Genomic DNA, 24019 nt, shown 5'->3' with positions numbered 1-24019 from the left:
AAAAAAAGCGCTGAAGGCACGCCAACCGCTCGTCTTCATTAACGATTTTTCGAATATCTCGGTGTTCTAAAAACGCGCCGAACGTCACCCCAGCCAAAAACTCACCGTATCCAAATCCTCCTTATCATATCGTCTTCCCTCATTCAATGCCTTCAAATAAGTCTTAAATCTCTTCACCAACGCCTCCTTCTCCACATCCTTGACTCCGCCCCCTCCTCCTCCACCACTCTGTGAATCGTATTCCATCAGAAGACGTGCCGCATTCGAGTCCGCCTCCTGTCCGGCGTCCCACGTCTTCAGCCGCTTCTGCTCCTTCCTCAACTCTGTCAACTCCATCTGATGTTTCTCCAAATGGATTCTGAATTTCGAGTAGGTCAAAAGTTGATAGATCAACGTCTTCATAATCTCCAAACGCTCCGACGGCTCCAAATCGAACACCGTCTGTGTGCGAAGTTTCTCCATAATTTGAGGGTGGGCGTGTCGGAATTCGAACGCGGGGTCCTCGTATCCACGATAGTTTCCACGTGCGTAGAGACGATGTCTGTGTGTGGAGATGCCCGTATAGTAGCCGGATGTTTCGAATATCAGACGGAGCACCTCGGTGAGTGTCATCCAATCCACTGGCAGATGGCGAACCGATTTTCCGTGGATTTTACGGATTCTGGAAATATGACGAATTTTTAAAAGAGAAACTCGTGAATTTCCAGCTCCTGGACTTTTCGCAAACCGAGACAATTCCAAACTAGACGTTTTGAAATTCTGATATTCCGACACTAAATCTGCTAATAAATCTTTTAAAAACTAGTTTCAGCCAAGAAAATCTTTAAGTTTTCTAAATTTTGACTCGAAAAAGTCGAATTTCCTCAATGAAACCGTCAATTTGACTCCAAATTCGAAAAAAACTCAATTTTTTAAGGCAAAAGTTATCCATTTCACATGAAATCTGTACGATGGGAAAGCTGACGTCATGAGGATTCCGAATCTGTATTCAAATTTTGTCTACGGTCGAAATGAACCGAGATACAGCAATTTTTTGACTGAAATTCTCGTATTTCGGTTCCTTTTGATCATAGACAAAATTTGGATTTTGCGGATTCTGGAAATATGGGAAATTGACGGGTTTTAGAACTCAAAAACTTTTAAATTTTGAATAAATAGCTGAAAATGTGTAATTTTCACTCAAAAACTGCATTTTTCTGAAATCCATAATTTTTGGCGTATATGACTGAAGAGCTGACGTCAGTGAGGATTCTGAATCTGCATTCAAATTTCGTCTATGATCAAAAAGAATCGAGATACAACGATTTCTGTGAATCTTGATTCATTTTTATCGTTGACCGGTTTAGAATATAGATTCAGAATCCTTATACCGTCAGCTTCTCAGTCACACGTGTCAAAAATTATGGACTTTAGAAAAACGCAGTTTTTGGAGGGAAAATTACACTTATTCAGCAAATTTTTGGGCAAAAATATGATTTTTTAAGGAAAAATTGAGGAAAACGCCAAGATATCTGTCTGTCTATCTGTCTGTAGATCCAGATGTCTTTGGGTGTGTCCAGATGTCCAGAATATCACTTTCTGATTGTCTGTCTGTGTGCCTAGATGTCCAGATTTCTAGAAGCTGATCTGTGTGTCCGGATGTCCAAAGGTCCATGCAGAATCTGTTCGTATGTCTACATGTCCGGATGTCCGCTAATATCAAATTTAATGTCTCATTTCATCCTATTCTATGTCTGTCTGTCTGTTTTTATGTCCGGATGTCCAATGGCCTGTCTATCCAGATCTCCAATTTTCCGTCTATTCGTCTATCTGTGTGGCCGGATTTTCAGAAGTCGGTCAGTATGTCTATTGGTGTGTCCGCATGTCCGGATGTCTGTCAATCTGTATATCCAGATGTCCAGGGAGCATCTAGTTTATTTACATATCTGTCAATCTGTATGTCTGTCCGAATGTCTGTGATTTTAGGTCAATTTTTTCAAAATTTTAAGCCGATTTTCAGCGTTTTTTCATGATTTTTAGTCAATTTTCAGCGCATTTTCAAAATTTTGAGTCACTTTTCAGCTATTTTCCATGATTTTAAGTCTACTTTTAGCTATTTTTCATAATTTAAAGTCAATTTTCAGCGATTTTTCAAAATTTTAAGTTGATTTTCAACTATTTTTCATGTTTTTAAGGCGATTTTCAGGGTTTTTCAGCATGATTTTAAGTCAACTTGACACCAAACTCACTTAAAATGCAAATCGCTTATTTCTCGTATCGACTCTCCGTACACCACATTCGCCGGATCACAATTCTGTGCATTTATAAGATATATCTCGTCTCGATTACTGAAATCCGCCTCATCGCCGTCCTCCTCATCAGCTATATCAGTTCGAATCGACAAGAGAACTCGCATTAAATCAGCGAACGGACTGTTTTGAGGGTCATTACATTTAACAGCCAAAACGATATCCGAGAATTGAATTTCATCGTTTCCACGAATTTCTTTCAACGGGAGAATCTCTTTGAACGTCGAAAAGAATTGCATTATGAATAAGAAATCGCCGAATTCCTCATCGGACATCCACGTGGGAATTTCGAGTGACGGAAATTTGGGCATTGGTTTCAGATCATTGCAGAGAAGGTCTTCTCGCTTCTTGTTATACGCCGCTTTTTCACGAATTTTTCGCTTTTTCTCTTCTTTGAGCGCCTCGCGTTCCACATCTTTTTCTTCCTGCAAAATTGGGAATTTTTGAAGATTTTTAGATTTAAAAAATGCTAGATTTTTCCAAAATCGTAGATATCGGCAGGTTTTCAGTCAAAATTCCAATTTTCATCGATTTTCAGTCGAAACCTGCTGTCGATAGCCTAAACTCGAAAATTTCGAATATAGCTCATACTGTCAAAAAAATAAAGTTTCGACAAAGATTTTCAAAAAAAAATTTCGCGGGCTGGAACACGCAAGCGCATAAAGTTGTGGGCGGAGCTTAAACTGCAAGCTTAATTAAGCGGCGCGGTTCTAATTCCAGTTGTTTTTTTCCAAATTAAGAACCGCACCGCTTGCAGTTTAAGCTCCGCCCACAACTTTATGCGCTTGCGTGTTCCAGCCCGCGAAATTTTTTTTGAAAATCCTTGTCGAAACTTTATTTTTTCGACAATATCCCTGGACAGCTGAAGACGTGGGGACTCTGAATCTGTATTCAGAATTGGAGAAATGTCAAATTGGATGGCAGTTTGAACGAAAAACTTCAAAAAATAAGGTTTCTGTGTTCTAAACATCCTTAATTTCAGTGATTTTTCATGATTTTCCTCTAAAAAACGAAAAAAAGATTCGCGGTGGGTGGGATTCGAACCCACGATCCGGGAGTTGAACCGGAATGGAATTGGCAAATTCCACGCCTTAACCACTCGGCCACCACCGCATCGATTCTGAATCTATGGGAAGTTGCTTATGGGAAGACGGACAGGCGGCCCTTTGGGAATGATCCCTGGGACACCTTAGAGTGGTAACACCTCTACAGTCCGTCTTCCCATAAGCAACTTCCCATAGATTCAGAATCGATGCGGTGGTGGCCGAGTGGTTAAGGCGTGGAATTTGCCAATTCCATTCCGGTTCGATCCCCGGATCGTGGGTTCGAATCCCACCCACCGCGAATCTTTTTTTTCGTTTTTTAGAGGAAAATCATGAAAAATCACTGAATTTAAAGGTATTTTGAGCACAGAAACCTCTTTTTTTGAAGTTTTTTCGTTCAAATTGCCATCCAATTTGACATTTCTCCAATTCTGATTACAGATTCAGAGCCCCCACGTCTTCAGCTTTTCAGATATATCAGTTTTATTCAAAATTTTCGAATTTAGGTGATTGAAAACGGGTTTTGAGTACAAGTTGGTAAACATTTGATTTTTTTTTTCGAAAAAAAACGTAATCAAGTTTTTAGGCAACTTCCCATAAATTCAGAATCGATGCGGTGGTGGCCGAGTGGTTAAGGCGTGGAATTTGCCAATTCCATTCCGGTTCAACCCCCGGATCGTGGGTTCGAATCCCACCCACCGCGAATCTTTTTTTCCGTTTTGTTTTCGAAAAATCAAGAAAAACCACTGAAATTAAAGATGTTTGGAGCACAGAAACCCCCATTTTTGGAGTGTTTTCGTTAAAAATGAACTTTATTTCAACATTTCTCGAATTCCGAATACAGATTCAGAGTCCCCACGTCTTCAGCTTTCCAGGGATATTAGTTTTATTCGAAATTTTTGAAACTAGGTATTCGAAAACGGGTTTTGACTGAAAATCTGCAATTTGCGATGAAAATCTCAAATTTTTTCACGTAATCATGGTTTTAGGCTCAAAAATCTTGATTTTTTTGAGTTTTTGGTATTCAAAATGTCCATTTTCTCGTGTATTTTTTCTCAATTTTCCGCCAAAATCCTACCTTAACCCTCATCTTAAACTCGGCCACCTTCTTCGGACTCAACAATTTCTCGTCCTGTTCCAGTCCAGTCACATCGATTCCAAGTCGTCTCGCTTCAGTGAAATAGAAATCCAAATCTCCTTGTTGCTCGATAATTTTCGCCTTCTTTTTCTCATTTTTCGACGTACTCGATCGTCGAATTTTCTTCTTCGCAGGAGAAGACGATGATGACGTCATCGGATGTCCGTGGTATGTTAGCGCTCCGCTGCTCGTCAGATCGAAATCATCCGGTCCTGGGGGCGGAGCTTCCGCTCGTTTCCTTTGTTTCTTTTCTTGTTGAGCGAGTGCTCTCTGTTCCGGTGTCTTTGGTGGGCGGCCACGTGGACGTGGTGCTGGAAATCGATAGGTAAGGCCACGCCCCCCTTTTTGTGCAGAAAGCTCCGCCCACTTCTCACGAATACGATTCGGTTTTGGAACGCTACGACACGCCCATTTTTGTAAGTGTTCTGTTTAAACAAGCCCCGCCCATTATGAAAACGTTTTTTTTGTGTCTCTAGACCCCTCCCCCTATAGGCCACGCCCCTTTTGCGATTTTCTCTCAAAACTTATCGCATACAAGCTCCGCCCACTTCTCATAAATACGGGTTAATTTTGGAAGACTAACTTTGAAGCTCATTTTTCGTTTTGAAATGTGGGCGTGGTCTAATTGTGGGCGGAGCTTAAAACACAACTGTCTCAAATTCTTGAAAAGTGGGCGGAGCCTATTTTCGTCTTCTTATAGTAAAACATTTTTATTTCTATGGTAGATCAAAAATGAAGTGGGCGTGGCCTCGCTGTTAAGCCACGCCTATTAGCTTTTAGTGGGCGGAGCCTATTCTGGATCTTATTCTAAACTAGAGATTAGAATCGTGTCATTTCTTTTTTCAAAAAAAGTGTAAAAGTGGGCGTGGCCGCTTTGACCACGACCCTTTTTCATCAAACTTTTCAGCACTTATTAAAGCGAAAATTGCGCTTTTTGATCAATTTTTCGCGTTTTTCTGTTGAAAATCGAAATAATGCCGCGAAATAGCAAATATGGGCGGAGTCACAGAAATGCACATAATAAGAGAGCAGAGGGGGCGTGTCGTCTGAACCCGATTAGTGAGAAAAAGTGAAATAGAAGAAGTGAGAAGGCTCCGCCCACAATTAGGCCACGCCCACGTTTTGCAATATTGCCGCACAGAGTGATTTTTCACTCAAAAAACTCGGGAAAAAAACTATTAATAGTGGGCTTAGACCACGCCCCTTTTTCTGAAACTCACGAGCACTGGGATCTCTCTTCTCTCGTTTCGGTGTGCGCTCCTTCCTCTCTCCAGCTCCTCCTGCTCCTCCTCCAACGTCTTCACCATTCTTCAACATATTCGGAATTCGTCCTCTCTGAAGGACGGGCGTCTGTGGACACATCGGCTCCGAACCGGACATCACATCGGACCACCATAAGGACTCGACTTTCGGAATGAAACACTCACGAATTGTGTATCGATCACCGTCGGGTGGGAGGTGACACGAGTTTTTGAGGAAGAGACGGATCTTTTGACGGGCGCCCACGTTTTTCGAGCGGCTGGAATTTGGGAATGTGAGCATATTTGTCTAGGCTTGGACCGGGCCGGACCGCTAGAAAATTTTCAAGGCCTGGCTTCAAAAAATGACCCTTTTTCATTTTTTTTTCTAAATTTTTTCAATTTTCTTTCACACTAACTAGGGAATGTTCCAGACGTAACTTCGCCTTTCAAATTAGCTCGTATTCTGTAAGGTACTTCTGAACACGCTGATTCCGAATATGTGATCCAATTTTGCAGAACGCTTCACTGAACTGAGATATATGCATTTAATCGAATGCCAAAAATGAAAGTGATACAATTATTTTCCTGAAAACTGTTTTTACTAGAAAAAGTTTCTAATGTGCTTTTTCAACCTCAATTCAAACGTATTACACAGAAAAAAATTAGAAAAATTGAGTCTAAAATTGATTTTCAGCCTCTTGAAGAAAAATGCGATTTTTGCACTAGAAATGACTTAAAATGCATATATCTCAGTTCAGTGAAGCGTTCTGCAAAATTGGATCACATATTCGGAATCAGCGTGTTTAGAAGTACCTTACAGAATATGAGCCAATTTGAAAGGCCAAGTTACGCCTGGAACATTCCCTACTAAGAATCATTCGGAGAAAATGGTTGAAACTATCAATTTCTTTTTTTTTTAAAACCTGGCTTAAATCTAGATTTTCCAACATTTAAACTTAAAAATGACAAAGAAAAATCAAAATTTGGGCATAGCTTCCGCCTACGCGTGACTAAATGGGTCTACCGGTAATTTAGTATAAATTTTGTTATTTTTCATCGAAAAACAACAGAATTCACATCAAATTATCAGTAGAGCACATTTGCCACAATACGATACTCAATTTCGCGATAAACCCTTCTAGAAGTCAAAGAAATCTATAAAAGTTTCTAGAAGTTCATTTTGATCGTAGAACCATTTTGGAAACAGATTCAGAATCCTCACGACGTCAGCTTTGAAGTCATAGGGAATTTGAACCATTTCCGAAATTATGTGATCCAGATTCATTAAAATTCTAGATTTCTGAGAATTTAGAGTTTCAGAAAATTGTGATCTGTTGAAATTTTTGATTCATAAAGGCTATTCCTCTGGGTTTTCTGAAATTCCAGAAGCCATTAAATCAGTTTTCATTTTTAGCGGTCGGAAAACTGACCAAAAATACGGGAAAACTGACATAAATCGACTCAAAAAGTAGTCGATTAAGCTACGTATCAAAATGGGACAACGAAACATCGAATTGAAAAATTTTGAATTTGCCTCCATGTCTAGTTTTGAGCACAAAATTCGAAAAAATTCAGAAAAAATCGGAAAATTACTATTTCTGTTACTAATTTGAGACAATTTCAGCAGAAATTTGAAATTTGAAAAACGCGTCAAAGGCACTCCAGCTGCTCCTATTCATTATAACTTCCCCGACTACTCCCGACTTCCAAAAACGCGTCAAACGTCACGCCAGCCCCTCATCAAACTCACAACAACTTCTCATTCGAGATCTGCTCATTTTCTAGATTCTAAGATTCTGAGAATTTAGAGTTTCAGAACATTTTGATCTGTTTCTTCTGGATTTTCTGAAATTCCAGAAGTCTATAAATCAGTTTTATCTTTCAACTGAATCTCTTCCCTCATCAAACTCACAACAACTTCTCATTCGAGATGTGCTCTCGAAACTTGTCCCCTTCCGACAATCCCTGTTCAAGTATCTCAATCGTATATCTATAACTATCAGCACCCGGTAACAATGGCTCTTTTATCTCGTGTCCAATCTCCACTTCCATTCCATTCGCATCCAAAATCTGTTGTTGAGTACAGTAAGACGTCACAATTCGGGCCGTCAATTTGCGTGTCTTCTCATTGAAAGTAACCTCTTCATTCATGAAAAATCGATCCTTCATAATGTGATAAATGTCGTTGACGAGCTCTTCGAATCGTCCTCGATTCGTGTATTTATGAGTGATGAAGAGAATCGGCAATTCCAGAGATTCAGGGAATTCTATCAACTCTTTCTCCGCCTCTTTCTCTGATTGAACCGCTTCGAAGTACGTGAGATTCGACTTTCGAGTCATTGAACATGACCATGATGTCGTATTGAGCAGAATCATTCGTTTGAAGAAGTCTCTGCAGAGAAAATTGATATTTTTGAGTGGTTTTAAATGGAAATAGTAGACTTTTTGAGTGAAAAATGACGAATTTTAGCCAATTTCCTGTTGGAAAATGAGAAATTTTGATGATTTTAAGGTAGAAAAGTGGTTTCTTGGGTTGAAAGAGACAAAAATAGTAGAAAATTAGACCTTTTGGCTCAAAAATGACGAATTTCAGCCAATTTTCAGCTAGAACCAGCGTGTTTTTAGTTGAAAAATGAGACATTTTAACGATTTTCAAGTAGTTTTCTGGTTGAAAGAGATCCAAAAATTGTGAATTTTCGGCTCCCGAAAAGTTCCAAAATGAAAAAAAAAATTTCCCCTCAAAAAATCGTTAAAAAAACGACGATTTTCAGCTCGTTCCAGACATGTTTCACCTAAAAATCGTTAGGAAACCACGGTTTTCAGCATTTTTCGGAAAGAAAACTAGTGTTTTTTGAGTATTTTCATAGAAATTTTTTTCCAATTTTGACCGATGACATTTTGGGTGAAAAATGACGAATTTTAGCCAATTTCCTGTTGGAAAATGAGAAATTTTGATGATTTTAAGGTAGAAAAGTGGTTTTTTGGGTTGAAAGAGATCCCCAAATAGGTTTTTTAAAAATAGTAAAAAATTAGACATTTTGAGTGAAAAAACGTTCCAGACATGTTTCACCTGAAAATCGTTTAAAAACCGGGATTTTCAGCTAATTTCAGACTTTTTCATCTAAAAATCGATGAAAAATACGATTTTCAGCAAAATTCAGTTAATTTTAGTCATTTTTTTCCTCCAAAAATCAATTAAACTGCGATTTTCAGCCAAATTCAGCTAATTTTAGCCACATAACACCTAAAAATTGATGAAAAATTACGATTTTCAGCCATTTTTAGACATTTTACATCTAAAAATTCACGTTTTTGAGTATTTTCATAGAAATTTTTGCCAATTTTGTTAGAAAAACCTTTTTTTTCAGCATTTTTCGGACTGAAATTTCGCTAGTTTTTTGAATCTAAAACTCACTCATGACTGGCGAAGAACTCTCCAGTCGGTTTACAATGCCATAGTCTCGTTTCACGTGTCGTTCCGTCTGGAACTGGTCGAGGGATGAATGGTTGCTTGTTGAGCAACGGCATGTGCTCTGATTAGAAGTGGTATTACAAGTAGTAGTAGTTATATATATAGATAGTCTGAAATTGATCTGAAATTCAAATTCAAATTCAAAGAAAGGAATCTGAAACAAAAATATACATTTAGAGGGTTTTAAACCTCAAAAAATCAAAATAAATCAGAAGAAAAAAGGTGAAATTTCAAAGAAAATCATTCATTGAATGAATTGGGATGGAAATGGAAAAAGTGAATTAAAAATTGATTTTTTCGTTGAAAAATTTACAAATTTTGAGACATATTAGGCCACGCCCACGTTTTGCAATTTTGCCGCACGGTTTGTTTTCTTTGGTTTTAAATCGAAAATTAGCATTTTCAGCATTTTTTGAAGCGAAAACGACGATTTTTGGTCAATTTTTCGTGCTTTTTCGATGAAAATCATCAAAAAACTCAAAAAATCTCAATTTTCAAAAATCATGCGGCGAAATTGCAAAAAATGGGCGGAGTCACAGTAAAACAGAACAGAAAATGCACATAATAAGAGAAAGGGGGCGTGTCGTTAGAACCCGATTAGTGAGAAAAAGTGAAATAGAAGAAGAAGTGTGAAGGCTCCGCCCACAATTAGGCCACGCCCACTTTTGCAATTTTGCCGCACAGAGTGATTTTTCACTCAAAAAAACTAGGGAAAACAGAAAAATAAGATTTTCAGGGAATTTTCAAGAAAAAATCGTTAAAAATTGTCAAAAAATCCACTTTTTCATTATTTGGGCAATAAAAATCAGATTTTTCTGTTTTTCGAGGGGTTTTTGGTCGATTTTTCACTCAAAAAGCTTGGGAAAATGAGAAAAAAGCTATGAAAATGTGATTTTTAACGGCCAAAATCCCCAAAAATGAAGAAAAAACCCGTCGAAAGTGGCGAAATTGCAAAAGTGGGCGGAGTCGTTTTCGAGGGTCAATTTTCGCGATTTTTCACTCAAAAAATTGTAAAAAAGCCAAATTTTCCAGTCTTTGGGATATGAACATCAGATTTTTCGGGTAACAATCAACAATGCGGCAAAATTGCAAAAGTGGGCGGAGCCTAGAGAACATATCAAAAAGAGATCCAAAAAAGGGTGTCGTCGTCACATATAATTGGGTGCGGGCGTCGTCGAAATAGGGGGCGGAGCCGTGTCAAGCAACAACATAATCTGTTGTTTTGCCACAATTCTCGCCTCATCATTGAGTGTCCGAAGATCCGAAACAATTGAGGCGGAGAAGGCGGAGTCACCGTCCAACAGCACATCCGGATTGTTCGGTTGAAAATAGCCGGGCTGTGCGCCGCCGCCACGTTTCTCGGACATTGGTAGGTAGTTCAGTCTGTAACTGAGATTCGAATCAGTATACTGTTCGAGGCGTCTGCAATGAAAAAATCATAGTTGCAAACCGGGCCGGCGCGTAACTTGCGTTAAACGCAATATTAGGGGCTGAAAAATATACCAAAATGAAGATCTCGACAAGATCTATGTTACTGATATAATACGGGCCGGATGTCTATTCGTTAATGTGTCGCGGGCCGGGCTAGAATGGCTTTTTTGGCCATTTTCGCGATTTTTGGCACTTTTTCCCGGTCCGCGGCACATTAACGAATGGCCATCCAGCCCGTATTAGGTCACGGACATAGAACACGTCGAGATCTACATTTTGATATATTTTTCAGCCCCTAATATTGAGTTTAACGCAAGTTACGCGCCGGCCCGTGTCGGCCCGTTTCGGCCCGGTTTGCAAGTATGGAAAAAATGGAAAAAGGTTTGGAAGGGTTTTCTAGCCTCAAAATGGAGATTTTAACATGAAAAATTGGGGAAAATGCAGACTTGCAAAATATCGGCCCGGCCCGGCCCGGTCGGCCCGGAGCCAAAAAAAATGCACTATTTTTTCACAAAATTTTTCGAAATTTTCTCAAATTTTCATCAAAAATGGTCAAAAATCCTATATAAGCTTGTGTTTTATCGATATGTAAAAACATAGTCGAAAATTCGACTTTTTTCAGAAAAACGCTCTTTTTTTTCTCGAAAACTTACTCCTCCTCAGCCTCGAAATCCGCTTCATACTCTGAAATGCCATCATCCGGATTGTTGACGTCGCTGGGCCCTCGTTTCAGACTTCTGGCGCATCGAGAGATTTGTTCTGCAAGAAAAAATAGTGAAAATAACGAAAATTTTCAGAAAATTTCAGTTAAAAAAAGCATTCATCTGGTTTTCAGTGCTTACCGGTAGCAAAATAGCTGTCAGGAGTATTTTTGAGTGTCTTGAGATCGTTTTCGAGACATAATACTCCTCCAGCTTCTGGAAAGTCTGAAAACGAAAAAGAGAGAGAAGTGGAAGAGGAGGAGAGGAGGAGGAGAAGGACGTTTCGAAACTGGGACATTTCAAAACTGATGAGATTTCGAAAACGGTTTAGAGACATTTGGCAACTTTGACGTTTCGAAACTATGAAATTTCGACACTAAACATGAAAAATAAAGACGTTTTTAGAGTTTTTAACTAGAAAATCGTGTTTCGATAGAGAAAATTCGACTTTTCTGTTGAAAATTACATGAAAAATGCCGTTTTTGATATAGAATTCAAGGTTTAACGCGTATTTTCAAAGTTTAATGACGATTTTTGGGATTTTCTAGTCAAAAATCATTCTTGTCAAGTGTCTCGATTACCGAATGTCTGGATTCGAAACGTCCAGGAGCTTCGAAAAAATGACTAAAATTTCTTTCTAGAGCCTGCAAATCTACTTTTTTAAACAAAAAATCAGAAATTCTGGATGAAAAATGAAGATTTTTGGGCGAACATAGAAAAAAAAAACGGTTTTCTCGCCTAATACTGAGATTTTAGGTGTAAAATCGTATTTTCGAAATGAAAAATTAAGATTTTGCACAGTTTTTGAGTGAAAATAACTAAATCTCAATGAATTTCCATTATAAAACAAAAAGTTTTGGAGAACTTACGTTCATCTAAATGCTGATCAATCCATTGCATTTCTTCGAACATATCCCACGTCGACAAATCTGATAGATTCGCATCACCCTATAATATTTTGAATTTAGACAACACGGGAGGAGATGAATTGAAGAAGAAAGGCTCCGCCTCCTTTTGCAATAGTGTCACACAAATAATTCGTTTATTTTATCGGAAAATGATCAAAAAAATTCTTTGTATAAGAAGATTTTTCGAAATTCTTAAATTATGAGTATACGGTAGAAATGCAAGAAAATGGGGGGGGGGGGGGGGCTTAATTCGTTTCTTTCTAAAATCAGAGCAATTTTGTGTGAAAAGGGGCGTGGCGTAATCCATATTTTCTCCAACATTCAAAAAACTGGGATGAAAACGGACGTGGCTGAAAAACAATTGTGCGGCAAAACTGCTGAAAGGGGGCGTGGCCTAGCCATTCCTATTTCAAATTAGAAAAATAGAAATTTTCAGCTCCAAACACGCTTGTTTCAGGGTGAAACAAAAAAATTGAACTGTGCGGCAAATTTGCAAAAAGGGGGCGCAGTCTTTGTTTCAAATTTGGATGAAAAGGGGGCGTGGCCTATGAAAACCAACGATTTTGAGGTCAAAAAACTATTTTCAAGTAAGATTTCCTAGGATTGATTCTTACAAATTTCGTGCGGCGAAATTTCAAAAAAGGGGCGGGGCCTAAATGTGGGCGGAGTCTTCCCATTTCTCCTTTTTCACTTTTTCTCACTAATCGGGTTCAAACGACACGCCCCCCTTTCTCTTACTATGTGCATTTCTGTTTTATTACGACTCCGCCCATTTTTGCAATTTCGCCGCACGATTTTTAAAAATTGGGATTTAACGAAAAATGGATCAAAAATCGTCGTTTTCGCTTTAAAATAGTGCTAAAGATGCTGTTTTTCGCCTAAAAATCACGAAAATCCCAAATCGGGTGGCAAAACTGCAAAAAAGGGGCGGAGTCTACTCATATTTTTGCCAAATTTGGATGAAAAAGGCGTGGCCTATAAAATCCAACGATTTTGAGCTAAAAACATTGATTTTCTAGTAAGATTTCCTAGGACTGAGTCTCACAAACTTTATGCGACAAAACTGCAAAAAAGGGGGCGGGGCCTATTTTTCTCTATTCTGATAGTGAGTTCAGGACATAAAATAGGATAAAAATCGCGAATTTCCGGTGAAAACACTGTTTTTATAAGTGAGAAACTGGAAAAACTAGTAAGACTCATGCGGCAAAATAGCAAAAAAGGCCGTGGCCTAAATGTGGGCGGAGCCTTTTCTCTTGTTCTTCTTTTTCACTTTTTCACACTAATCGGGTTCAAACGACTCGCCCCCTTCCCCCTCATTATTATGTGCATTTCTGTTTTACTGCGACTCCGCCCATTTTTGCAATTTCGCCGCACGATTTTTGACGTAAGTCCCAGAAAACAAATCTTGCGGCAAAACTGCAAAAAAGGGGCGTGGCCTCAATTCTTGAACTCACATCATAATCGACTCGAACCATCATATTCCTCAATCTCCTCTTCTCACGGACATATCGATCGCGATGCTTCTTCCACTGTTTATAGATGGACGGTACCGTACCGGGATACTGTAGTTTCTCAATAATCATTCCCCACGCCTGTGTTCGACAGTCTCCATGTCGATATTTTGGGTCCCTGACGTCATAAAGACACGGATGTCGTTGGACTTCCTGGATAAGGGATTTTGCAAAGTGGGGATCATTCACGCGCTCTTGCACCCCATTTGGCTCTTTTCTGGACGGTGAGACGTCTGCTCGATCCGTCATATGGGGATCCAAAAAGTGTAAATGCTTGAAATATTGCCACGACGATTTATCCTGTCCGTATTTCTGTTTTCTCTTCTCTTTTCCATATTTATCTCTCAACTGTTTCCATCGAGCTGATAACATTCTCGGATCACCGTCGAAATTCAGAATTGACACTAGCCGCTGCCACACGCGATTCTTATACTCTGTATTACGGTATTGGCGATCCGTATTGTCGAATAGGCAACGACTGTGACGGACCGCCTCGATGAGACGAAGGTTGAACGTCGGCTCGATCATCTCCTCGTTGAATCGCGTCGATTGGTAGTTCCTGGAAATGGAATCGGTGACGGTTTAATAGGGGGAATGGGAATTTTTTGGTTGAAATTGGTATGGTGCAGAGTTGTCCGGAATCCGGATTCCGAAATTCCGGTTTTTTTTTAGTTTAATTTTTCCGGAATCCAGAAGATGAAATTTTAAAATTTCTTCGAGTTTAAAAGACATCTATAATACTTTTTTTCCGGTTTTGATCATCAAAAGTAGTTTGAAACTTTATTTATAATTGAAAACACTCGAAAAATGACTTGGCCTTGCAAATTTATCGAATCATTCAGGATTCCGGAGTTCCGGGTTTTTTCGTCATTCCGATTCCGGATTCCGGATTCCGGAAAATGTAAAATGTCATTCCGTACAACTCTGGTATGGTTCATAGTTGTACGGAATGACATATTCGATTTCCGGAATCTGGAATCCGGAACAGGAATGAGATTTTACATTTTCCGGAATCGGAATCAAATTTTCGAAATCCGGAATTCGGAATGATTCGATAAATTTGCAAGGCCAAGTCATTTTTTCGAGTGTTTTTAATGATAAATAAAGTTTAAAACTGCTTTTAAGGATCAAAACCGAAAAAAAGTACTATAGTTGCTTTTTAAACTCAACTAATTATAAATTTCATCTTCTGGGTTCCGGTAAAATTAAACTCAAAAAACCGGAATCCGGAATCCGGACAACTATGGTATGGTTAGAGAGTTGAAGACGTGAGGATTCTGAATCCGTTTTCAGATTTGAGCTAGGATTAAATTAAAATGAAATACACGACTTTTAATTGAATTTAAATCTCATAACCGTCACTTTGGAAAAGCTGAGAAAAAAAGAAGTTTGAAAGCATAGTTACATCTTTTACAGACTTGTCACGGGCCGGGCCGGGCCGGGCCGGGCCGAAATCAGGAAAAATCTCGGCCCGGCCCGGCCCGGTCAAGAAAAATCTCGGCCCGGCCCGGCCCGGCCCGCTCGGCTCGTTTTGAAACATTTTGAGTTTTTGAATTTTTTGAAATTTTCTGAAAAATGTGAATATGTATGATAATTTAAGCATTTTTACTCTATTTTTTCTAAAAATTTCAAATAAAATTTGGTAAAAACGGGTTCCCATTTTTGAATCCGGGCAGACCGGGCCAAGAGAAATTTCGGCCCGGCCCGGCCCGGCCCGACCGTGCCGAAATCAGGAAAAATCTCGGCCCGGCCCGGCCCGATTTTTGACAAGTCTGATCTTTTAATCGTGAGAATGAAGGAAATAAATGTTTTTTTTTTCATTTTGAAGGTCACATGACATGATACTTGTCAAGGCTCGGGTACTTGGCGCCAAAATTCCACATTCAATTTTTTTTCGAAGTTTTTGAATTTTTTTGCGAAAAAGTCACATTTTCGACTATAATTCAGAATTAGATGAAATTTAAAAAAAAATTTCAGGCCGGTCAAAAATATAACAGCCTCGAAATTTTTGCCATAAAATGGATTGTTTCCCTTAGAAATCGGTGAAAAAATACACGATCGGCTAGAAAATGCGAAAAAATTGACCAATTTTCGGTGAAAATTTCCAAATTCCTCAAAACTTTCAAGGTTTTCATTAATTTCAGCTCATTTTTTGGCAAATTTCAACAATTTTCGATTCAAAAACAGTCTTTTCACTGATTTTTCACGATTTAAAGAAATTTTAGCATGTTTCTAACCATTTTTTGCACAAAATTTGTTAAAAATTGAGACAAATTTCAGCAATTTTCGGTATTTTCAAAATATTTTCAGCCAATTTTTTGAGGAATTTGGAAATTTTGACCGAAATTTATTCGATTTCTCGCATTTTCTAGTCTGTTTTTTTTTTGAATAATTTTCACGATTTTCAGTAATTTCAGCCCTTTTTTGGCGAATTTCATCAATTTTCGATTCAAAAAATGGTATTTTTATAGATTTTTCACGATTTAAACCAATTTCAGCATGTTTCTAACCATTTTTCGACTAATTTTTCCCTAAAAACACTTATTTTCCTCTATTTTTCCCCCTCAAAAGAGTTTTGAGTCGAAAACTTACATATCGTACGCCGCTTCGGGCCTCTCCTCAGCTTGTACTTCTTCCACTCCGAAATATTGATAGTCAGGCGATGAGCTGGAGACCATTCGATTACTGTAAATGTGAATACTCACGATTTTGGGGGGCGGAGTTTCAAATAATCGAGTAGATTCAATATGGTGTCATGGACCAAATGATGAGAGAAGATGGAGAAAAAAAAATCAATAAAATTTTCGTCTTTTCTTATTCAAATAAATGGAGAAAAAAGAGGGGAAAGGGGGACAACAATTAACGAGGTGTCTTCTGGGGAAGAGTAGAAAAAGGGTAACAATGGTAACAGAAAAAACAGAAAAATAACAGTGATGGGATAACAATTAATGGGAGAAAAATGATGGAAAAAGTTGAATTTTCAGCTAAAAGTGACATTGTGATAACAAAAATTGGGTAAAATTGAAGAAAAAAGGGAATTTTCGAGGAAAATCAAGCTAAAAATGAGATTTTTGAGGCAAAAAATTGAATTTTTAGCAAAAAATGACATTTTGGTAACAAAAATTGGTGGAAATCGGAGAAAAACTAACAGAAAAATGACAAATTTTTAATTTTTCAAAAAAAAAAAGCGAAAAACAAAAAAAAATGGAGTTGGAAGTGATTCTAGAGGATTCTTAGCTGAAAATGACATTTTTGGGATCTAAAAATAAAGTTTAGAGCAAAAAAAGTGGAATTTTTTTCTGAAAATCACATTTTTTTCAGACGAAAACTCGAATTTTTAGCAAAAAAATGACATTTTGGTAACAAAAATTGAGGAAGAATCGGAGAAAAACTAGCAGAAAAAATGTGTTTTCGGCGGTTTGGAAGGGGCAAAATTTTGATTTTTCAGAGAAAAATTGGAATTTTTGTGCTAAAAATCACATTTTTCCAGTCAAAAACTCGATTTTCCAGCGAAAAATGTCATTTTTCGTATCAGAAACTAATTTTGAAGTCGGAAAATCGCATTTTCAATGAGAAAAGCTTGAAATTCTCAATTTTTAGGCTAGTGAGAAAAATCAGAAGAAAAACAGACAGAGGGAAAACAGGAAATTTTGAAGAAAAAAAAACAAAGAAAATTCTAGATTCAAAGGCGTTTTTAGGCGGGAAATATGATTTTTCGGGTCAAAAATGGAATTTTTCAAATGAAAATTGCCATTTTTGATTAAAAATCGGCATTTTTAACAGAAAAACCTCCATTTTCATGCAAAAATTAGATTAAAATGTAATTTTTTAGTGGAAGTTTTTGAGTTCAAAATCCAGTTTTCAGACTGAAAACAACGAGTTTCCAGTGGAAAATTGCAGTTTTCAAGCATAAAAATTGTCTTTTTCGCTCTAAAACCAATTTCCTGACCAAAAAATTCTAAATTTCAGCTGAAAAATCGCATTTTTTGCTCTGAAACTACTCAAAAAACCGTCAAAAAACCACAAAAATCTCAATTAATCCTTCTCAATTTTCGGTTTCTTCTTGTCCTTCTCTCCTTTCTTCGCCTCATTCCTTCTCTCCAATTGTCCACTGATCTTATCCAATTTTCTCTTCGAACTCGTCACTCTTTTCGTCTTCATATTCTCCAAATGTCGATCCACATCGTCTTCACTCATTCCACTCATCAGTAATTCTTTTCGTTTATTGATCTCTTTCTTCTCACCAAACTTTTGATTCTCCAGTTTCAATTCGGCTTCTTTTTTGGCGACAAGCACCTGCGTCACGTATTTTGTCACATGTTTCGCGTTGACCTGGAATGCATAGAGAAATTGGGGTGAACTACGTTGGGAACTAGATTTTCAGCATGAAAATTGACATGGAAGCCTAAAAACTCGGAAAATTTTAAGATGAAGAAGCTAAGAGTCCACTAGGGAGTCCGTTTGGAGATATGGAACGTGACCTACAGTACCCACCTCAAAAGTATATTAAGTTTTGCCTTTTTCAGTTGAAAAGGTTCAACTTTGAGATTGTGTCATGCTAATACTGATTGTCCCATCGAGTAGATTTTTAATGGATCGTACAGATCAAATATAGAGCTCAATTTTTGTAGTTGACAACTTCTTTGTACGGGCACTCCCTTGAGAGTTACATATCGACAAAGTAATTTCTCCTTCAAATCGACAAATTTCAGTGCAAAATAGTGCGATTTTTGAGCTGTCCCTTTGAAATGGTCATAACTCGCTAGGGAGTGTCCGTACAAAAAAGTTGTCAACTACAAAAATGAAGCTCTACTTTTATTCTGTATAAGTCAGTAAAAATCAACTATATGGGAAAATCAATATTACTATTACACACTCTCAAAATTGGACCTTTTCAACTGAAATAACCAAAACTTAATATACTTTTGAGCGGTACTGTATATCATTGGACAGCCGAGGAAACGCTGATTCCAAATATACATTCAGTGTTTAACCTCGAGGCTTGGTTTTCGAGAAAAACAAAGAAATAAATTTTGGATCGCTGGCTAGTCATTTCCCCATACTGAGTGAGTAGTTGAGTACGTGAGTAGGGTAATGACTTGTCAGTGGTTCAAATTTTGGCCTCGTTTTTCTCTACCAGACCTCGTGGGCAAAAACTGAATATATATTTGGAAATCAGCGTTTCCTCAACTTTCCAATTACTGTCGAAAAAATAAAGTTTCGACAAGGATTTCAAAAAAAAATTTCGCGGGCTGGAACACGCAAGCGCATAAAGTTCTGGGCGGAGCTTAAACTGCAATCGCCGCATTTCTAATTTCAGTTGTTTTTTTTTCAAATTAAGAACCGCGCCGCTTGCAGATTTAAGCTCCGCCCAGAACTTTATGCGCTTGCTTGTTCCAGCCCGCGAAATTTTTTTTGAAATCCTTGTCGAAACTTTATTTTTTCGACAGTATATATGTCACAACTCATAACTCCACACAAACTCCATGATCTTCCAGTCATAACGACATTACAAATCGAAAAATTTTTCAAAATTTGCATGTCCCAGTTGTAAACGACAAAAGTGAGATACTGACGACGTCGTGAGGATTCGGAAGTATTTTCCATGTTTCACCTAGAACCGAAATCATAGCGTATTTCACAACATTCGATTTCTGTTACATGCAATAGCCGTGGCTCAAAATCTGCACGACTTTTTCCGAAATAAAGCAATTTCGGGTCTAAAGGTAAATCTAAGCGTTCGGAAAGGTCTTGCAGCTCGAAACTACGGTATTCTGAGTTTTTCGATTCCAAAATGATTCCTAGCAAGTTAAGCGATAATAATCAAACTCTCATGTCTTCGCTCGAGAAGATAATTATTTTATTATTTCAAATGATATTTTAGGGTGAAGACTGTAGGGCTACAGTACCACTCTCAGATTTCACAAATCTACCATAGTTGTACAGAATGACATTTTTCGATTTCCGGAATCCGGAACTGGAATCAAATTTTCGAAATCCGGAATCCGGAGCCGGAATGACGAAAAAACCCCGAATTCCGGAATCTCGGAATCCGGATTCAGGACAACTATGAAATCTATTCATGGAGCCAAAAGACTGACGAAACGAATTTAAAGTATTTCATAAGCGAATCAATCTACAGGACTCTCCCTCAACTTTGTACTCCTAAAATATACTTCCTGTAGCTCAAAATCGCTCCAAAAACCGTCAAAATTAGGCTAAAACCTCCCCAAAAAATCGATTGAAAACTAGAAAATTCAGTGGAAAATGAGTGTGTGTGTGAAAGAAAAAGTGAGGGAAAAAAGAGAGAAATAAATAAAATAGAGAAAAAATTCTTTCGGACTGAACGAGACGAAAGAGCGCATTAAATAGAGAGACGCAGACGCGTAGAGACGGAAGAGAAGGAGTTTTTCGTTTTGAAAAAAAAACGAGGAATCGAAGAGAGATGGGAATTCAAATATTATAGAAACGGAAATTGTGGAAAAAAATCGATAATTTGGAGGGGGAAAATTGGCTGAAAAATCAACTGGAACAGGATGATTTTGGAGACATGAAAGCAAAGTTTTAAAGTCGAAAATCCAAGGTTTTAGGCCAAAAATCTGAGTTTTTAGTTCGAAAAACTGGGTTTTTAGGTCGAAAATCCAAGATTTTAGGTCAAAAATCTGAGTTTTTAGTTCGAAAAACTGAGTTTTCAGGTCGAAAATCTGGGGTTTTAGGTCGAAAAACTGAGTTTTTAGGTCGAAAATTCAAGATTTTAGGTCAAAAATCTAAGTTTTTAGGTCGAAAATGCGTAAAAAACTCAATTTTTTAAGCAAAAAATCGCTCTAACGTCGTCAGGAGGATAATTTATAGATAGGATGAGTCAAACTACGAGAGGATTTGGGTTCTTTCGGAGAAGAACATCTCCATTTTCCGGCTGAAATCGGCAATTTTCCGATTCAAAAAGTAGTTTTCCGTATGAAAATCAAAGTTTTCATAGATAAATGTGAGAAAAAGTGAATTTTCGAAAATCAGGCGTGCCTTTGACGCGTTTTTCCATCAAAAGCTTTTGAAAAACGAGTCACAATTAGACTGTAATCAGATGGTTTTTATCTGTCTTTTTCTCAAAAAGTTATAATCAGAAAACAACTGTCTGGCGCACCTTTGACGCTTTTGAGCCAAAATTCGAGCTTTTCTATGACGTTTTTCTCCGTTTTTCTAGAGTACTAGTTATCGACTGGCGTGACTTTGACGCGTTTCTCACCAAAAACGGTTTTTTTTTCCGAAAATATCAGATAAAATGACGGATTTTCTGTCAGAAAACCGTTTTTCAAAAACATATCAACAGAAAAGTGTCTGGCGCACCTTTGCCGCTTTTAATCGATTTTTTTTCAAAGTATTGAACATTTTAGGGTTTTTTTCTTCTTTTTTCAGTTCTAGTTATCGACTGGCGTGACTTTGGCGCGTTTTTCAATCAAAAACTGTCTGATTTTGAGCCTTTTTCAAAGATATCATCAGAAACGTTGTCTGGCGCACCTTCAACGCATTTGAATCGAATTTTTTGAAATTTTGAACCATTTTAGGTAGTTTTTCTCTGTTATTTTTTGACACTAGTAATCTGGCGCGCCTTGGACGCGTTTCCTCTGAAAAAAACTCACTTTCAACTCCTCCAACTTCTTTCCAATCGTCTGCTCGACGGCTTGCAACAACTCGACATCATACTGTGTCACAAAACTCAGTGCGGATCCGAATCTTCCAGCTCTCGCTGACCGTCCGACTCGATGGATATACGTCTTCGCACACTGAGGGACGTTATGATTGACAACGAGATCAACGTGCGGAATGTCCAATCCACGCGACGCCACATCCGTACAAATGATGACGTTGAGCGTTTTGGAGCGGAACGCCGAGAGCGCGGCGAGCCGCTGCTTCTGCGGGATTTGAGAGTGAAGGGAGCCGACACGAAAGCCGAGTCCTTCGAACATATAAGCGAGCGCTTGGCACTCACGACACGTCTGCGCGAAAATCATAACGGAAGACTTGGGGTTCTTCTCGCTATAATTCTTCACAACGTACACCAGATAGGCGTCTTTCACCGCTACCGGGCACACGACGAACTTTTGCTCTAACCGGTCTACAGTACTCTCCGCGTCTTTGGATTTATCCTCAAAGAAGTACGGTTTTCGTGTCGAGACCTTATGCAGCATGTTGATATTATTGGTGATGGTGGCGGAGAGTAAAAGGGTCTGGCGTTTCGCAGGGATCGCTTCGAAAATCGGTTTTAGTTGGTCGTTATACTGGCCTTCCAGCATTCGATCCGCCTCGTCCAGCACGAAAAATTGGATTTTCTTAAAAACTTTCGCTATGATTTCAGCATCGCTATTTATCAAATCTGCAAGTCTTCCCGGCGTCGCCACAACGATATGTGGGCGGTCCGAGAGCTCTCGAGCCTGATGGATTAGGCTCCGCCCACCTACAATGACAGAGCATTTTAGGGTGATTGGCTTGCCGACTGCACTGAATTGATCGGCGATTTGAAATGCGAGTTCTCGAGTTGGCGTGAGAATTAACGCGTAGATACCGTATGGGTCGATGGAGAGCTTTTGGATAATCGGAATCGCGAAAGCGAGAGTTTTTCCTGTTCCTGTACGCGCACAGCCGAGAATATCACTGCCGGAGAGAATTTTTGGAATACAGGCCGCCTGAACGGGGGTCGCTGTAGAGATATGCATCGTTTGGAGTTGTTGAATGATCCATGAGCTCACGCCGAGCTCGGAAAACTTTTTCGTTGTCATGTTCTCTTCGGAAATTTGGACGGGTTGTGGGGCGTTTGTCTGGAAAATTTCGGAGGTTTTAGGGGGAAAATTGGGTGATTTTTGGGGAAAAATCAGTGTTTGGGGGGCATTTTTGATGGAAAATTGTCAATTTTCGGTTAAAAAATTCGGTTTTTGGATTGTTTTTTAACGAAAAATTATCAGTTTTGGTTAAAAATCGGTTTTTGGGGGCATTTTTGATGGAAAATTATCAATTTTCGAGGGAAAATCGACGTTTTTGGTTAAAAATGGGATTATTTAGAGTTTTGAGGAGGATTTTGAAGGTTTTTTTCCCCGAAAATCGCGATAAAAAGCGATTTTTGGGGGCATTTTTTTGATGTAAAATTGTCAAATTTCGAGGAAAAATCGGCGTTTTTGGTTAAAAAATGGGATTATTTAGAGTTTTGAAGAGGTTTTTGAAGGTTTTTAGTTGAAAATCGCAATTTTACAAAGAATTTCAGCAGAAAAACTTGAGTTTTTGAGAAAAATCCAAGGTTTTTAGCCAAATTTATATTCAAAACTGCGATTTTGTTTGAAAAATCTGGTCTTTGAGATGGAATCAGATTGGAAAACCTGAATTTCCTCTGAAAATTCGGATTTTTTCGGTAAATTTTGGTGAAAAATCTAACTTTTGGTAGATAAAGCCGGATTTTTGAGTGAAAAATTATTTTAAAAATTTGTATTTTTGATCGAAAAATTGGATTTCAGTTTGATTTCCCAGCTGAAAATCGGCTTTTTGAAAAGAAATTAAAGATAAAAATATGAATTTTCAATAATTTCCATTGGAAAAAATTAACTTTTCAGCTGAATTTCGATGGAATTTAGGGTTTTCTGACTCAAATTCCATGGTTTTTGTCTCAAAAACTGAAAAATTTCAATTTTCCACCTCAAATTTCTCTTTTTTTCAGCATTCCCACCTGAAACTCATCACCCTCCTTCCCCTCGTCTTCAGAATCCTCCGTCTCCTCCTCATCGTCGCCTTCAGAATCCTCCTCATCGTCGACGTCATCATCTTCAGAATCCTCCTCTATCTTCACAGAAGAAGTACTCGGTTTCTTCTCGATTTCCTCATCCATTTCCAATTCATCATCGTCGTCCGACAGAATCGAATCACAAACTATTGCCGACATCTGTAATTTTCAGCTGAGAAAAAATAGACTGAAATCTGAAATGTTTCGAGTCGGAAATACTTAAAAAGAGTGGACATCTGACCAAAAATCATTTAAAATGGGGAAAAATTGAAGAAAAATCGAGGTTTTATGAAAAATTTGGGAAAAAAACTAACTGTGATGAAAATTGAGAGAAGTGGGCGGGGCTTATAAAGAGGCGGAGCTTAAAAATGGGATTCAACTGATAATTTGTCTGCAAAAACATCAAAAAAAATTGAGAAAATTATAAAAAATCTGGAAAAGAGGGGCGGAGCATAAAGGGAAAGGGGCGGGCTTGATGAAATTAAAATTTGTAGATAAATCGTCATTTTAATGAGAAATCTGC

At 38.2% G+C, this 24019-nt stretch overlaps 2 protein-coding genes across 2 annotated transcripts; both read right to left on the bottom strand.

Moving 5' to 3' along the window:
• Positions 1-10330: 10330 nt before the first annotated feature.
• GCK72_004615 (uncharacterized protein) lies at positions 10331-16411 on the bottom strand (the record flags this gene model as incomplete). Its single annotated transcript, XM_053724795.1, has 6 exons — positions 10331-10565; positions 11267-11372; positions 11456-11539; positions 12184-12262; positions 13677-14292; positions 16326-16411. 6 exons carry the CDS (start codon positions 16409-16411, stop codon positions 10331-10333), a joined length of 1206 nt encoding a protein of 401 aa, XP_053588989.1.
• A 1357-nt stretch (positions 16412-17768) lies between these two features.
• On the bottom strand, positions 17769-23655 carry GCK72_004614 (uncharacterized protein; the record flags this gene model as incomplete). The annotated part of the gene is made up of 3 exons (XM_053724794.1): positions 17769-18065; positions 21371-22546; positions 23443-23655. The coding sequence occupies 3 exons, from the start codon at positions 23653-23655 to the stop codon at positions 17769-17771; spliced, it is 1686 nt and encodes a 561-aa protein (XP_053588988.1).
• Between the last annotated feature and the right edge of the window lie 364 nt (positions 23656-24019).

Source organism: Caenorhabditis remanei, chromosome II (genome assembly GCF_010183535.1).
Source record: "Caenorhabditis remanei strain PX506 chromosome II, whole genome shotgun sequence".
In the NCBI taxonomy this organism is placed as follows: Eukaryota; Metazoa; Nematoda; class Chromadorea; order Rhabditida; family Rhabditidae; genus Caenorhabditis; species Caenorhabditis remanei.
This window is presented reverse-complemented; position numbering and strand designations above follow the sequence as displayed.